Source organism: Pygocentrus nattereri, chromosome 6 (assembly GCF_015220715.1).
Source record: "Pygocentrus nattereri isolate fPygNat1 chromosome 6, fPygNat1.pri, whole genome shotgun sequence".
Classification (NCBI taxonomy): Eukaryota; Metazoa; Chordata; class Actinopteri; order Characiformes; family Serrasalmidae; genus Pygocentrus; species Pygocentrus nattereri.
In genome coordinates, this window is record NC_051216.1 from 47,558,626 (window position 1) to 47,575,990 (window position 17,365).

Here is a 17,365-nt window from a genome sequence, read left to right on the forward strand (position 1 = left end):
GTAAACAGATTTTGTACATTAACAATAGTGTATTATTCTAGGATGTCCCTAATATGAATATAATCTAATAAGAGACAATTTTTTAAAAATATATTGTCACCAAAAATATTTTTATTGGCCAAAACATTGAACAATACGTAGACATCAATACTGCTTTTCAACACTAACAAGATAAAGCTGAGTGCATGTAAAGCCCACAGCAGCTTCTCTGAGGCTGGAAAAAACTGTGCTGAATGTTTTTCATCCAAGTGTCATTCATCTCATATGGGAGTCTCTTTCACTCAAGCTTTCGGCTGAGGCAGTCAGATGCTGCTGAAACTTGGTAAACACCAACAACGAGGGAATTGAATCCAAACATAATTTCAGTCAGTACCATAAATATACTGAACTTTAATACCCTGTCCTTGGGGTACGTAGCTGAAAAGCAACCACTCCTTCCAGAAGCTTGGACAGAAAAGGGAGATCAGAAATCAGTCTAAAGTCACGGTCCATTAAGGTCAAGGCCAGTTTCCGGAGAACTGGACTGATCGCTGCAGTTTGACAGGTCAAAAGAACAAATCCAGTCTCAAGGGATTTTCTAATGCGGGACGACAGAGGAGAGCAGACCTTGAGAACTGAGGTTGGGGAAGGGGCAAGATGGGGGAGGGGTTTATACTGATGCTGCATATGATGAACGAAAAAAAACCCCAACACTGCTGAACACTCAGCTGTTAATATACCCAAATAACGTGAGGTACGTGTTGTGGGACAAAACCTGTGTGTGGAAACTGAATGATTGTGCCGTTATGCTGTAACACTGGGGGATCTTTCAGATTTAAGGAGTAGTGGTTTTTGCTTGGGGGGGGGGGGCGGCACGGTGGTGTGGTGGGTAGCGCTGTCGCCTCCAAGCAGGGCCTGGGTTCGATTCCCCAGCCGGGTGCCCAGGGCCCTTTCTGTGTGGAGTTAGCATGTTCTCCGGTTTCCCCCCAGACAGTCCAAAGACATGGTAAATTGCCAATAGGTGTGAATGTGTCTGTCTGTCTGCCCTGCGATGGACTGCCGACCTGTCCAGGGTGTATCCTGCCTTCTGCCAGATGACCGCTAGGACTGGCTCCAGCATCCCCTGCGACCCAGAAGGAGAAGCGGCTTGGACGATGTGTGTGTGTGTGGTTTTGATTGGGAGCCTCAAATCAGTACATCCATCTTACCCAAAAGGGTTCTTTTGCTTTCAAACACCTTTTTTTGGTTTCTATCATTTTTAGCTACATGCCTCAGGCTTCAAGACGTAATTAATGGGTAGGCCGAACTGCAGGGCTCTTAATACGTTATGGTAGCTGAACCAGACTTCACTTACTTTATGCCATATTCTAGTTGGATTAGTTTCACCAGAGGAGAAATTGGTTCGGCCAGTTCATAAAGAATAAAGGGTCTGTGTAATTTCCCAGACTTTATCAGCTCCACTTACTGTATAGCTGCTCTCTGTAGTTCTACAGTTACAGACTGTAGTCCATCTGTTTCTCTGATACTCTGTTACCCTGTTCTTCAGTGGTCAGGACCCCCATGGACCCTCACAGAGCAGGTACTGTTTGGGTGGTGGATCATTCTCAGCACTGCAGTAACTCTGACGTGGTGGTGGTGTGTTAGTGTGTGTTGTGCTGATATGTTAATTATTACCATCACTAATATTAATTAACCCTAACTCATAACCTTTAATAATGCAAACACTTTGACTTGCCTAATGTTAAATTATTTATTAAAGCAAATTAAATATCATGATACTGTGATATTTGTTAAACACAAATATTACCAAGTCTTATTTTTGTAATGAAATTTTACCAACACTAAACGAAGCCTTTCAAAATATTAAGATTGTATTGTTCATTTTTTATTTTTCCTACCGTTCCTCCCATGTGGGGGGGGAGGTGCTCAGGGCTGATGAAGGTCTGGATGTCAGCTTTGGACACAAACTTCAGCTTGCTGATGGCTTCCGGACCCAACCACGTCTTTACTATCTTCCAGGCAGCTGTTAGAGAAAGATATTCAAGTCACAACAGCTGGATGGAGGAAATATTAAAATGAAAACAGAAAAAGTTAAAATAGGAGAAATTTAGACTCAAATCTGCAGAGAAGAAACAACTCTTACCGTTCATAATCCACGGCATCTCGACAATGATCATTTTGGCTGAAAAAGGACAGAATGAAATCAAGAAATAACGGTTATACATCATCAGTTATGCAGCATATTATAATCTGAAATCTGAATTTTTTTTCTTGCTTAATTTTTTTACATTTTGTTATGTTTAGCAACATTTTCAATTTTTTCCCCCATTTTTCACTTATTTTATTTTTCTTTTAATGTTTTCTTTCATTCATGCTCGTTTAATGTTCACTCTATAGTGAAACACTTGTGTAAATATATATTTTATTATATAAACAGCACCATTAATACTTAGCAACACTTCATTTTGTTTTAAAAATCAGTTTTGCCAAATTTGTAACTCTATTTCACCACAAGTATTTTTTTTTCACATTTTAAAACACCTAGAACCCAATTTATTCTTATTAAATTGTTAATTAACTAATAATAATAATAATATTAATAAAAGTCACTTTTTCACATTTTAAAACACCAAGGATCAAATTTAATTACCAAAAAACAATTAAGTTCATAAAGTTTATGACGGAAGTGTCATTTGGAGACCGGCTGTAACCAAAGCAGATGAATAAGGTGGTATAACGAGCACGAAACCAGAAGCTGGGAGCAGAGCGAAAGCGCCGCGGCCTGAAGGGTCATTATTTTCTCATTGTCCAGCTGCAGGAACAGCTCTATGAAAGCCAAATGAAGCCTGCGACCCACACCGTCCGCACTCCGCGGTTAAAGAACGTTCCAGGTCCAATCTTCTGGAAGAATTTATCGTGAAGGCTGTTCCAGCCTGAGGAAATACATTATTAAAGCGTCATCGTCTGATTAGGCCGATATATTCTCGTACGGTTTGGTGTTTCCATTATTTCGCTCACTTGTTTATTACAGTGTTTTTCATCAGTATGTAAATTGGCACTGCGGGAAACAGACGGAGTTCCTGGTGACCTTGTTTGTTTTAATGGAGCAATCTCGCACTTGCGGTGCCGGGATAATGAGGAGGAAAGGTGGCAAAGGTCACTCTGGAAATGAAACATTCCCACCGTTCAAAGGAAGACGGCTAAAGTATGAGGAAAACAAGTGAATGCACTTACACAGAAACTTCGGGTAGTACACTTTGAAGCAGTTAATGATATACTTCACAAAGTCCATGTCCTGCGAGAGAGAGGGTGGGGAGAGAAGAGTGAGAAGGAGGTGAGTGAGAGAGATAGATAGAGAGAGAGAAAGAGAGAGAGAGAGAGAGAGAGAGAGAGAGAGAGAGAGAGAATAGAGAGAGAGAGAGAATAGAGAGAGAGAGAGAGAGAGAGAGAGAGAGAGAGAGAGAGAGGGGGGGGAGAGAGAGAGAGAGAGAGAGAGAGAGAGAGAGAGAGAGAGAGAGAGAGAGAGAGAGAGAGAGAGAGAGAGAGAGAGAGAGAGAGAGAGAGAGAGAGAGAGAGAGAGGGGGGGGGGGGGGGGGAGAGAAAACAGAGAAGACAGAGAGAGAGAGAGAGAGAGAGAGAGAGAGAGAGAGAGAGAGAGAGAGAGAGAGAGGGGGGGGGGGGGGGGAGAGAAAACAGAGAAAACAGAGAGAGAGAGAGAGAGAGAGAGAGAGAGAGAGAGAGAGAGAGAGAGAGAGAGAGAGAGAGAGAGGGGGGGGGGGGGGGGAGAGAAAACAGAGAAAACAGAGAGAGAGAGAGAGAGAGAGAGAGAGAGAGAGAGAGAGAGAGAGAGAGAGAGAGAGAGAGAGAGAGAGAGAGAGAATGAATATGAGTCACATGCTGGCTCAGAGCGAGTTTTAACGATGAAAGGTTATTTTTTTTGTTATTTATTTATTTTTAATGGCCATTCAGTGAAAGCTCCGTTTGGCCAAGCTGTGATATTCACTGCCTCAGGCTGTGAAATGACCCACTTCACACCAGCAGAAACTCTGTCACAAGTTCGGCTGAACTGCCTTAGGACCGTTAATCCAGCGACTTCGGTCACAGGAACAGAGTTTCGGCTTCTGGCGCAACAGGAAGTTTCAAGGAAGTAAGCCAGATACACCAAAGCGAGCACACCATGCAGTGAAAACCACAAAAACAGGCTATTTTTGACACCGCCTGTTCGGATCACCAGCTACAAGGTCATTCCTACTTCTGGGACAAAGCTGCCCTTGTATGCAGACCTACGATTCAAAGCCCTGGCATTAAAGGATCCGTAGCGCTGTGGTCGGACCAAAACCTCGTATCTTCATTTGAGTCGTTTTTCTGGTTTTGACTTATTTTGAAAATGCCTCTTGCTCTTTACATCGTGTGTAAAATTCATGATGACTGGACTAAAAGAAACGAGCCAAAATGACTTGGAAAGACGTCTGGTTCCATTGACTTCCATTAAAAGTAAAGTACGTTTTCTCCTTCTCCTGAAAAGTTCCCATTTTGGAGATACGAGGTTTTGATCCGAGAGCAGCGGTATCCTGATTTTTCCAGTCCATTTGTGACATTTCTGTAATTTTATGTGCCAAAAACAGTCATAACTTACTTCGACATGACCTTTCTCTGTCCCTTAGAATTAAACGAGCTGTTTGCTAATGCGCCTTTAAGACCGACATATGTAAATGAGGTATGTTTTGATTGGCTGCCTTGTATTGTGGCTCATTCGCGCGGAAACACTCCTTATAACTTCAGCATGAATGAGTGGGGCTAAAATGTAAAGTGAATAGTTAATTTTTACACGACAATTTTTAACCGTTTTGACCCCTTGAATTAAACGAGCCATTTGATAATGTGCCTTTAAGACTGAAATACGTAAATAAGCTCTGTCCTGATTGGCTGCCTTGTATTGCGGCTCACCCGGGCTGAAACACTCCTTATAACTTCAGCATAAATGCAGCTAAAATGTAGAATGAATATGCAAATTTGTCAGGTTTCCAGAATAACTTCAATATAGTAAGTACAATATTTTAAAAAAAATTAAAATTTGTATAAAAATGGTAAAAAGTCCTGCAGCAGGGGTGCAAGACTTCTTCTTTCGGCTGCTCCCTTTAGGGGTCGCCACAGCGGATCATCTGCCTCCATCTTGCCCTGTCCACTGCCTCCTCTACTTTCACACCAACCATCTCCATGTCCACCTTCACTACATCCATAAACCTTCTCTGAGGTCTACCTCTTCTCCTTCTACCCGGCAGCTCCATCTCCAACATTCTTTGCCCAATATATCCACTATTCCTCCTCAACACATGTCCAAACCATCTCAACCTGGCCTCTCTGGCTTTATCTCCAAACTGCTCCACCTTCACCGTCCCTCTGATCTGCTCATTTCTAATCTTGTCAAGACTAAATCTGTTAATTAACAGTAAAATTACGTCATTTTCTCACAAATTACAGCCATTTCATTTCTTAGAAATACTGAATTCCAGTCCAGCTGGTGCTAAAACTAAAGAAGCCAACTCAGACACCAAGTCTTGGCAGATCTACTACATCTGGGGAAACGGAGTAAATGTGGGTTGTGGCTTTAACCACCCGAGGATTCAGCAGGGCATCAGGGCGAAAGAGCAACATCCACCATCAAACCTCACTCAGACGGAGGTTGTGCAACACTGCTGCTCCGACTGACCGGGTGACCTTGATCTTTGTTCTCCATATCGGCCCACGGGAGACTCCCCAGAGAACACCACTTCTGCTCTGCGCCCAGAGAAGCAGGCTTTTATCTCTGGTTCTAGGTATCAGACGGGTCTGCTGTTTTCTCTGGTTTTGATAACTGAAGAACAAAGAACGTGTCGATTTCTCAATGAAATTCAAATATAATTCTCAATAAATGCTCAAGAGTGACCCGACAGCCAGTGCTGCCCCGTGTCTATACGCTCACTGGCCACTTTATTAGAAACCAGGGCATGAGCCAAGTTTCAACCGGCTGATAATTCACAGCATTCTGATGACGTCACGCTTTTACCCTGTTCTTCAGTGGTCAGGACCCCCATGGACCCTCACAGAGCAGGTACTATTTGGGTGGTGGGTCATTCTCAGCACTGCAGTGTTAGTGTGTGTAGTGCTGGTGTGAGTGGATCAGACACAGCAGTGCTGCTGGAGTTTTTAAACACTGTGTCCACTCACTGTCCACTCTATTAGACACTCCTACCTCGTCGGTCCACCTTGTAGATGTAAAGTCAGAGACGACAGCTCATCTGCTGCTGCACAGTTTGTGTTGGTCATCCTCTGGTCCTTCATCAGTGGTCACATGACGCTGCCCACAGGACGCTGCCCACAGGACGCTGCCCACAGGACGCTGCCCACAGGACGCTGCTGGCTGGATATTTTTGGTTCTCAGTCCAGCAGCGACACTGAGGTGTTTAAAAACTCCAGCAGCACTGCTGTGTCTGATCCACTCAGACCAGCGCAACACACACTAACACACCACCACCACATCAGTGTTACTGCAGTGCTGAGAATGACCCACCACCCAAACAGTACCTGCTCTGTGAGGGTCCATGGGGGTCCTGACCACTGAAGAACAGGGTAACAGAGTATCAGAGAAACAGATGGACTACAGTCTGTAACTGTAGAACTACAGAGGGGAACTGAACGGTCAGTGGAGCTGATAAAGTGGACAATGAGTGTAGAAACAAGGAGGTGGTCAGGATGTTACGCCTGATCGGTGTGTGTGGAGGAACAAGGGAGGGGTTTCTGATGAAGCGGCCAGTGAGAGTGTGGGTTGATCATGCAACACGCAAGACGTTTTCAAAGGAAGTTCACACAAATGCAATACATATACACTCAGAGTTACCTTCAACTTCCTATCAGGGAAATCCACAACAATAAGGGGAAAAAAGGGAAATAGTGATGTCATGCAAACTTCATACTGATAACTGATACATAATGAATCTTAAATAATTGTCACAATACACAATGCATGTGATATGTTGGCAGAGCCATGGTGCATTAGTGGTGTCACATTTAAAAACAGCCACTATAACAATCAACACAACGACTGACGTTTCACACCGTGCTGCACCAAACCCGATTAAAAAGGACCAACTGTGCCCTCTCCGTAACGGAACGGGCAGCTGCTCCGTGCTCTTTAGCTACTGACAATATCCATGATGTGCTCAGGAATGCTTATCATGTGTCATGATAACAAAACCGACCACAATCATGTAAAACAGTCACGTCGCCCACCCCTCCTGATAACCCGCGCTTAATGCTGAATAAAGAGAGGCACATATTCAGTGGTCCGGTCAAAGGGGTCCGTTAACGCCTTATTCAGATCTGCGGATGGTTCCGACTGGGTTTCTCGCTTCATCCGCCTTGTGCCATCGAACCGGGCCGGTTCAGTTGGAGGGAGAGAAGGCCCGCAAGCGGAGAGGAGGTGGTCCAACACGGACGTCTTGCGGAGAGCCGACTGAGGCCCAGTCGCTCTAAGGATTACGCCGCCGAGTTGGATTGACCAACGGGATTAGGAGGTCAGTTTAATCTGAGACGTTAAACACTGAGCAGCATCTACAGCTCACACGGCTAACGAGGGAAGACGCACGCCGGGGGTCCTCAAAGATAAATCACGACAAACATCCAATATGACAGATTAACAAACCTGGCCGTCTTTGAACTGGCAGAGATCTGCCGGCAGGGAAACTCAAATTAGGATAGAGTGAACAGATCGGCTCCTAAACTGACCCTCTACTGTACTCACAGCATTCAATCAATCAACCTGGGTTTAGTCTCAGAGTATGCTGAGGGTGAATCTGTTCCCACGGGGATCCTGACCTTGAACGTGGAAGACGGCCAGATGTATGGCCTCAGGTAGAGACCAGACAACGTAGGACCCCAAACCGGACCCATCGATTACATTTGGGTGCGTGTCTTTGTGGATTTTTCACCAAACTATCACTTTAATAAGAAGCAGCTGAAAGTAGGTTTGGTTGGGGGGTTGGGTGGTTGGGTGGTTGGGGGGGGGGTGGGGGGGTGGGGGGTGTTTACTCACGATGTTGCTGAGGCCGGACTCAGACATGTCAAAGACGACCGTGAGGGGCATGCCGGGCTCACGTTTAGCGTAGCGCTCCAGCCAAAACGCCACGTACCTCTTCTTGTCCACAGTTGTTTTGGCGTCCTTAACGTGGAGCTTCACTTTGAACCAGACTGAAAACATAAAAAGAAGCTATGAATCAAAGCCCGAGCGATAAAACCGGCCAATCGTGAGGACACATTTATCACCAATAGCAAATGTTTTCTAAAAGGTTTTACGGGTCGAACGATACAGATGTTTTCAGGTTTGACCTTTTTTTTTTATTCTTTGATTTTCAAGCTCATTTTTCTGTTTCTCAGAACCGAATTGCAATCGTTACTCCAAGGTTAGTTACTGAAGTCTCAGTTCTGCTTTGAACCAGTCGTTTTTCTGTATGATACAATGCAAAAACTTCTAATTTGCTGCTGAGCTATTTGACAGAAGGCCAAAGAGGAAGCGGTGAGTTTACAGGATACAGCAAAGCCTGACTTTGTATAAACAAGCAATAAACAGCATTTTTAGGTCACTTATCACTACATAGTTCTTCATCACATGGTTTGTCATGTGTTTCTGCAAAACTGCCAAGAACTTCCCTTCTGATCACCACCTCCACAGTTAGAGAACATTCAGAAAAATCTGAGGGTCTGATTCAAAAGACACGTCTTCCTCTAAACCAGCCTGATGGTTTCGGTTTGTGTGTTACTTTTTCCACGAGATCAAAAACTTGCTGGTGATTTAGGAGAAGTGAGGTTAAATATCACCTCTTACTAGAGATCTGTGCACGACTGTTTCCTTCAGTCCCGCTCCCACAGCAAATCGGAATCATTAGTCCCGCTCCCGCCCGCACATTTCCGCCAAGGCTAACTGACATCCATCTGACGCAGTCCAATCACAAACACATTATTCCCTGCTGAAATAGCACGGCAGTCGTGGTCAGCAGGGTCACCGTGAGAAACTTCACCAAATGCCATTTATTCACCATTTAAACAGACAGCAGGATCTAAACCACAGAGCTGTTATTTTTGGTGCCTTTGCTGGGCAGCGGTGGCCGTCGGGCCGAAGGCTCCGCCGTGTCTCTGAGCTACTGAGAATCATAAACATTTGCTTTACAGTAACTTGCGGCACGGGACTAATTTGCAGAGTTGCACGTGGGAGCAGGTAGAAAGATAAATCAAGCAAATTAATGAACAGACTTGTAGCTTGAGAGGCTAGGCTAACGCTAGCATAACATTAGTTAGCAGGCTGAAGGTTCCAATCCAGCTAACCGATGCTCGAATTACACTCGTTTACAGGATAAAGACTCAGTAACTGGCACAATGTGTTTCTGTTATTTGTCAATGAGCCACTTTCGTGTGTGGTTTTCTTCAAAAAACCTACATAAAGCTAATTTCTGCTAGCAGCTATATGGTGTTTTCCATTGTACATCAGCATCGAGCTAACAGCTTTCTCCCCTCCAAAACTGGGATTAATACGGGTAAACAAAGCTTGTGACAGACTTTCATGTCTACAGTAACTTACAATAAATATATGAACTCAAATTTGAATATTAGTGGATTCGCCTACAATTAAAAAAAATAACAGTAAAGCAGCTAAAAAGGAGTGAAGTCATTCTAAAGACTAACTGGTGTTACTTTTAGTTTAATTTGTTTGGACCAGCGTTAATTTAATCCCAACACTAATGAATGTTTTAGACAGAAGCTATTTGGGGGGATTTTAGGAAATCTGTAACCATTTTTTTATGTTCATTTTCACTAAAATGATCTGTTGAGTGTTTCGCTATGGTACTTTGTTGTCGCCCTGTTTAATATTTTTGGGTGGGTGTCATTTTTGACCATTTTCTGCCACATAAGAACTTCCACGATTTCCAGAAATCCGTAAATCCAAACGTACAGAGTTTGTTGTCCTCTTTGTCATAGCCGTGGAGGTAGACCGCTCCAGTCTCGAACATCCACCTCGGAATACTGCTCTCCGTGAGGTCTGCAAAAAACGACAACAGCGTCCAGTTAAAGACACGGGCAACATCAAAGCGCTCGCTCGCTCCGTATCGCAGGCCCTCGTTAAAAATCACAGGCTAATTATGTTTCTCCCAGCACAGTTAACAGACGCGTTCGCCAAGTCTCCGTTTAATTCAATTTATACTATAGCTGCTTCATGACGTGCGCGTCTTTTAATGAGTTCTCTGTGGCGGAAGCCGTTTAAAGTGACCTAGATAAATCTGCGGCGCTTCCAGAAGGAAATGAATTAAACGCAGACAATGGGCACGATTGTCTCCTCGCTGCCTATAGAGAATCTCGCCGCTCGCAAACAATACCCGCCTTCAGAAGAAGTCTCCGAGGCTTTGGACGAATCCTGCTGGACAGGGGTTTTTTTTTTCGTAACACTGCTGTCACGAGAAAGCGCCACGACTTTGTTTATTCTTTTAAATAAGAGCGACATGGAATAAATAAGAGCCTAAACAATGGAAGTGGAAGCAAAATCAAGCAGTTGAGATGTAAACAGAGCTGTTCACAGTGGAGGTGATAGGAACCAGACATCCCCCCTTTAAAGGCCCCCTTACAGAAAGCTCCTGGTTCTGAATTCCCCGCCTGATGACCGAGACGCTGTTTTATGAGAGTTTAGAGAAGATTTTGGTCTTAAAGATTTTTGGCCAGAGTGTTGTGAGACAAAATAGTCCCCAAAGAGAAGTCAGATTTCCAGATTTTCCACTATTTTCCATCATCAACATTCCATATAAGCTCAGAAGACTCGTGTAGGTTCTCTGGTGGTTCTGGATGGTAAATAAAATGTCTATATCCGTGTTGTAGCCATGGCGACGCCTGGTTCCCATCACCACTCTTAGTATCAGTCTAAGTTTCTCCAGAGCAAAGCATTTGCTTTAAAAACGCTCTGAATGACTTTGTTTACGTCTCAACAACCAAATTATGCAGAAATGCTGAAAATCTGAAATTTCCGCAGCCCTTTAGCCCAACGTACCATTCACGTTATACTCCTTCCGCCACTGTAAACTCTCGTCGATCATCTTCAGGGTGTCGTCCACGACGGAATGCCTCCAGGTGAGGTAGCCATCGACCAGCGCGTCGTCCTTCATCAGTCTCTCCACGTCTCTGGAGTCATATTTGTCGGCCGAATCTGAAAAATTGGGTCATTATTGATTAGGTTAGTGCTGTACAGAGTATTATTTATATATTATAGTGTAGAATAGAACACATAGTACAGCCAGATGTCCTAGAACACGGAACAGCTGCACGGATCACACGTGTTTTCCTGAAGGTCTTTTTTTCCCCTCTTTATAGCTCACGCTGATTTTTGTTCACTCAGTAAGTTATGCTACCTCTTTCACCACAGGGCCGAGCGGTTCTGAGCACGGAGAGAAACCGTTCTAGTGGCACATGGATCAACATGGAACGCTTAGAAACCGGAGATTAAGTGACCCTTATTAGTCCCACAATGAGGAAATTCCACCTCCGCATTTAACCCGTCCGTGAAGTGAAGCACCACATACACACTAGTGAACACACACACTAAGGGTCAGTGAGCACACTTGCCTGGAGCGGTGGGCAGCCCAATCCGCAGCACCCGGGGTTTAGGTGTCTTGCTCAAGGACACCTCAGTCATGGACTGTCGGCTCTGGGGATCAAACCGGCGACCTTCCGGTCACAAGGCTGGATCCCTAACCTCCAGCCCATGACTGCCCCACCGTGATGATGACCCTGTGCTCAGGGCCACGGAACCGTTTGGTGGGATGATGCATTTACATAGACGAAATTCCACTGATCCTCTCTTTTTCCACTCCCAGTCCAATTCACTGATTCTTCCCTCCTTCTTTAGTTACACTTTGTAAATTAGTTCATTCGCTATAAAATTATTTATTTCAATTTCATCAATTATTTTTTCCTCTCTCAACTGTTGGTAATATTTGTCCAAGTTTATTCTCCAAAATAAAAGTCTCTGCATTTAAAACCTGTTCGAGAAGATGAAAAACTAGCTAGAGCTTTGTTTTTGTAGGACAATAATCTGGGTCGACCAGCAGTGGCGTATAGTCAGTGGGGTGCTGACCTTATTAAGCTAGTGGACCGATATATGCTGCTCTCTGGGCACTGCACCAGCACATCCTGCTGGAACCATAAAACACATGAACTGAGCAAATAAAAAGTCCAGTTCTCCACATAAAAGGAAGGGCTTTTCAAATCCACCTCGGAATAAAACACTAAACCATCAGCTAGAAGCTACATACCATTTTCCACTGTACATTAGTGCTGCGCCCGAGGGCGATCCCTTCCAACTCCAGGCCTCCAATACAATATTATGAATTTAAAAAATCATTTAATACCAGCGGAACATCTTCACTAATAACTGTTTTAAGTCTAAGATAAGCCAAAAGTTGAGTCTTCAGTTTGAGGAAGAGGGAAAAAGCTCCTTTATTCCAGCATCAGGTGGCACAGGGTCTCGCGAGACCCCGACTGCGCAAATACAGCGTTCCAAACGCCAGTTTATGCCGTTTATCTGGGGTAGTTTGATGTCCCCCCACCTTACGGCTCAAATTTTGATATTAGCTCATCCTCTAATAGGTCCATCTCTTCGTCCATCCGTTTGGCCATCGCATGATGAGCTCACTCCTCAAAACTGGTGTCAACAGGTTTTTACCAGCCTGCTCTACCTGTCAAGGTCAACCTGCCCCTCTTCACTGGGTCAGTAGGTACACACAGGCCTCTCTGAGAACCCAGCGGCTGTCCAGTGTCTAGAATCTCCTATGCAGACAGACTGATTCATATTCTCCGTTAGGCCACACCTCCTATGTGTTTTAGATGTTGTAAACGATGAATCGATTTGATTACTGATTAAGGGAATATCTCGGAAAATCTCGGTCATTGGGGTAAAGCTAACAGCTTTTTCCCCTCCCACATGGGATTAATGCGCTCAGTCCTGGGACAAACGAAGCCTGTAACAGACTTTCATGTTTACAGTGACTTACAATAAATATCTGAACTTAAAGCTGAACTCTGAATATTACTGGATTCCCCCTGTAGCCCTTTAACAGTCTGCTGAGCTGCTTGTTTAACAGAACCACACATATACATACAAACATATACACATATACATATACACACACACACACATATATATATACACATACACACACATATATACATATACACACACACATACACACATATACACACATATACACATACATATATACATACACACACATATACATACACACACACACACACACATATATGCACACACACATATATGCACACACACACATACAGACACACACATACAGACACACACACATACAGACACACACACATACAGACATATACATACATATATACATACACATACATACACATATATATACACACACACATATACATACATATATACATACACACACACATATACATACATATATACATACACACACACATATACATACATATATACATACACACACATATACACATGCATATATACATACACACACATATACACATGCATATATACATACACACACATATACACATGCATATATACATACACACACATATACATACACACACATATATGCATGCATACATACATACAGACACACACATACACACACATACACACACACATATATACACACACACACACATATACATACATATACATACACACACATATACATATATATACACACACACATATACATACATATATACATACACACATATACACACACACACACACACACACATATATACACATATACACACACACACACACACACACACACACATTATATATATATATATACACACACACACACATATACACATACATATATATATATATATATATATATATATATATATATATATATATATATATATATATATATATACACACATACATACACGTTTATGGGCTGTAAAAACATTTATGGGCATATTAATGAGATTATGTGCATCAAAATGTGCAATAAAACTGAATACGGTCTGTTTTAAAGCTTCACTTTATTCCTAAAGTCAGATTGTGTCGAGGTTTATCTGCCATAACGCTTAAAATTAATACATCGTTGCTGTCGGGACAAAACCTTGTATCTCCATTTTTATCGTTTTTCAGTTTTGGACATAATTTGAAAATTCCTGTTACTCTGTACATTGTGTGTAAATTTCATGATGAATGGACTAAAAGAAACAGCCCAAAATGACCTGGACAAATGTCTGGTTCCATTGACTTCCATTAAAAGTAAAGTGGCTTTTTTCCTTCTCCTGTAAAGTTCCTGTTTTGGAGATACGAGGTTTTGTTCTGATATAATACATTAATAAGTAACTATACACAAGTATTAACATATGATGTACTGTGCTTTAACGTATATGAATGGAGTTAGATCGTCATCACTGCTGTTAATGCGAGGGGAGCTTTTACACAAAATACATAAATCTAAATATAAATGAATAATTCATGCAGTTACCGAATGGCTTGGCTTATGATTGGGCATGTGAACTCTGATGGAATAAACTTCATATACATGCAGGAATAAGAGGTTAAACATCATCCTATATGCTTTTTCAGCCGCACCCAATTCGACAACATCTATTTACTTTGATTCAACTTGTAAACCAGCTCTGAAAATTTCCTAGACTGACCAAACTGACCATGCAGCCAGACTTCAGCCCAGTAACTGCTTTAGGAAAGTTCAGCTGCCCCTATGTTAAGTATATAGGCTTACCATTAGCGCAGGGGGGGGGGGGGGGGGGGGTGGGCTTACTACTGCTGTCCTTGCAAACAAATCCCACTCTTACGTTAAGCATTAGAGGTCTAGCTGGACCATAACAGGCACGGATATACGTCTCGGTCCAGGACGTCTGCCTTCAGTTGGAGATTGCTGGGTCTTTGAAAAGAAATGCGTGTAATTCTATGTAAAGATGTTGCACTGAACGGCGGCCGTACTGTCAGGACATGTCAGTAGAGTCAAATTAGGTGCTGGGCTGTTTTCAGTGACCTCAGTCCAAACACCGTAAAGAGGAGTTCTACTGATTCTTCAAAATTTCTGCATAAAATAGTTGAGATGTAAAGTGAAAAACTCGGCTCTAGAGAAAGTGACTGTTCACAGTGGTGCTGACAGAAACCAGACGTGCACGTCTAAAACTTCCCTCACACGAAGGTATTATATGAAACACTTAGACACTGATCATATTGTAGTACTGACAATACGTAGTACTGACAATAAGTAGTATTGACAATAAGTAGTACTGACAATAAGTAGTACTGACAATAAGTAGTATTGTAGTAGTATTGACAATAAGTAGTACTGACAATAAGTAGTACTGTAGTATTGACAATAAGTAGTATTGTAGTAGTACTGACAATAATAGTACTGTAGTATTGACAATAAGTAGTATTGTAGTAGTACTGACAATAATAGTACTGTAGTATTGACAATAAGTAGTATTGTAGTAGTACTGACAATAATTGTACTGTAGTATTGACAATAAGTAGTATTGTAGTAGTATTGACAATAATTAGTACTGAAAATAAAGCTGACTTGACTTGAGGCAGCGTTAAGAAGGTTTTGGCCCACAACATTCATGCCAAATGAACGGCAGAAAGCTTGTAAGGCGAAACGGTCACCTCATATAAAACCTCAGAACACAGCGCAGGTTGTTCTGGAGGTCGAATGAACCGGCTGTATTGGTGCTGCAGGCATGTCGACCCCTGGTTCCCATCACCAGCACTGTGAAGAAACCAGTCAGAAAGCTTCTCCACAGTGAACCCGTTCACACTGGACCGGTCCGGCCTCTGTTTACTCCTCAACCATGATGAAAGCTCAGCTTGACCAACATGGAGTTCAGGCTTGGCTTTGACTTTCCCCCCTTTAACCCTGAACACCAACAGCTGGTGGTGCAACACCATGTTGCATCACTGAATAACGACACCTCCACCTAATCAGCGCGTCACTGAGCAGAGGAGGTCGACAGCACTCAGACCTGTGTCCTGTATGTCCCTGTATTCCCCCCCAGCGCTCATTCCAGCGGCAGCCCGGCGCCACTGCGCTTACATCCCCGTAGAGCCAAAGCCAGAAACCCGCCGTTAAGCGGGAAATGTTGTGATGCTGCCACAGCGCGCGCAGCTCCGCCTCGAAACCACCGAGAAAACAAACTTCACTGACAGGACCGGCAGCGGCTCCAACGGCCGGCTCGCCGCCGTGTCAGTGGAGCGACTCGGAGCCCTAATAAGCTGCTATTAGCGCCGATATTAGCGCCGATATTCGCTTTACTGCCCGTCTGTTCTGACCAGCGGGGAAGTTCGCGGACAGCTCACCTTGAACGAATTCCTCCTTAAACCTCTGGCGCGTTTCTCGGATCTTGCTCCCGGCATCCTGTCCGGAGGGGAGAGGGGGTTATTGGGTGTTTAGCGGGTTGAAAGCGGCATGTTGGGCGATTTAATGCTCGATTACCTGCTCCGGGTCAGTCTGTCCGCCGTCCGCCATGTTAGCTCCGCTCTGACTGGGCAGAGTTTCCTCAGCGGACAGGCAACTGCGGCCCGCCGGGCGCCATGTTGGCTCCCAAACTTCTCAACGTCGTTCACAATTTTGCCAACATATTTATTACAAACATCTAATATCCAATAATCACCCATATTATTTATCATTATAGTATGAACGACGGAGCCCCTGCAGTTACTACATTTAATAAGCTGTGGCCTAAATGTATGAATGTGGCTAGGTGTTATTAAAAATAACCAAAAAGTCACATAAAGGGCTCCATATCTAGCTGATATGATTTGTTTAGGAAAATAAAAGTAAAAAAATAAATAAATAAATAAAAATTTAAAAGACGTTGCCTCTGGAAACGGCAGCCCACTGGACGCCATCTTGGCTCTGGACACCTGAAACTAGCTGGTTATGGTGGAAACTGAGGCGCAGCGACATGTTGGCTCTAAAAGGTGTCCGTTTGGGTTTCTGCTCGTTTTGTTAACGTTTTGACCACGCGTGTCTGTTTTCCTGCGTGGAATTGAATTGGCTGATGTCTGTAAAGGGAAATAAATAAGACAAAGTGTCTAGGTGGAAGTGGTCAGCTTTGTATGGACTCCATGCTGGTCTGGTGGTGCTGGTCTGGTGCTGGGCAGCCCATGGATATACCAGTAAACCAGCCTCCTGAACACAGCATGTGCTGGTTTTGGCGGTGACCATCATAGCAGCCTTCATTGCCTCCAACCAGCATAGCATTCAAAACACACCACTAGTTTTGCTGGTCTGCCACAAACACTGTATGTCTTCAGTATCCAATGAGTTTG

General features: G+C 43.5%; 1 protein-coding gene across 1 annotated transcript in view; it reads right to left on the reverse strand.

Moving 5' to 3' along the window:
* mospd2 (motile sperm domain containing 2) overlaps window positions 1–16,644 on the reverse strand; it is a 32,357-nt gene extending 15,713 nt beyond the window's left edge. The window contains exons 1-8 of the mRNA XM_037539009.1: window positions 16,527–16,644; window positions 16,391–16,448; window positions 11,045–11,200; window positions 9,962–10,048; window positions 8,051–8,205; window positions 3,214–3,274; window positions 2,123–2,161; window positions 1,878–2,002 (exon numbers count right to left, since the gene is read on the reverse strand). Coding sequence (XP_037394906.1) covers window positions 1,878–2,002; window positions 2,123–2,161; window positions 3,214–3,274; window positions 8,051–8,205; window positions 9,962–10,048; window positions 11,045–11,200; window positions 16,391–16,448; window positions 16,527–16,559 — 714 coding nt within the window. The 5' untranslated portion in view covers window positions 16,560–16,644. The remainder of the gene's footprint in view (window positions 1–1,877; window positions 2,003–2,122; window positions 2,162–3,213; window positions 3,275–8,050; window positions 8,206–9,961; window positions 10,049–11,044; window positions 11,201–16,390; window positions 16,449–16,526) is intronic.
* Between the last annotated feature and the right edge of the window lie 721 nt (window positions 16,645–17,365).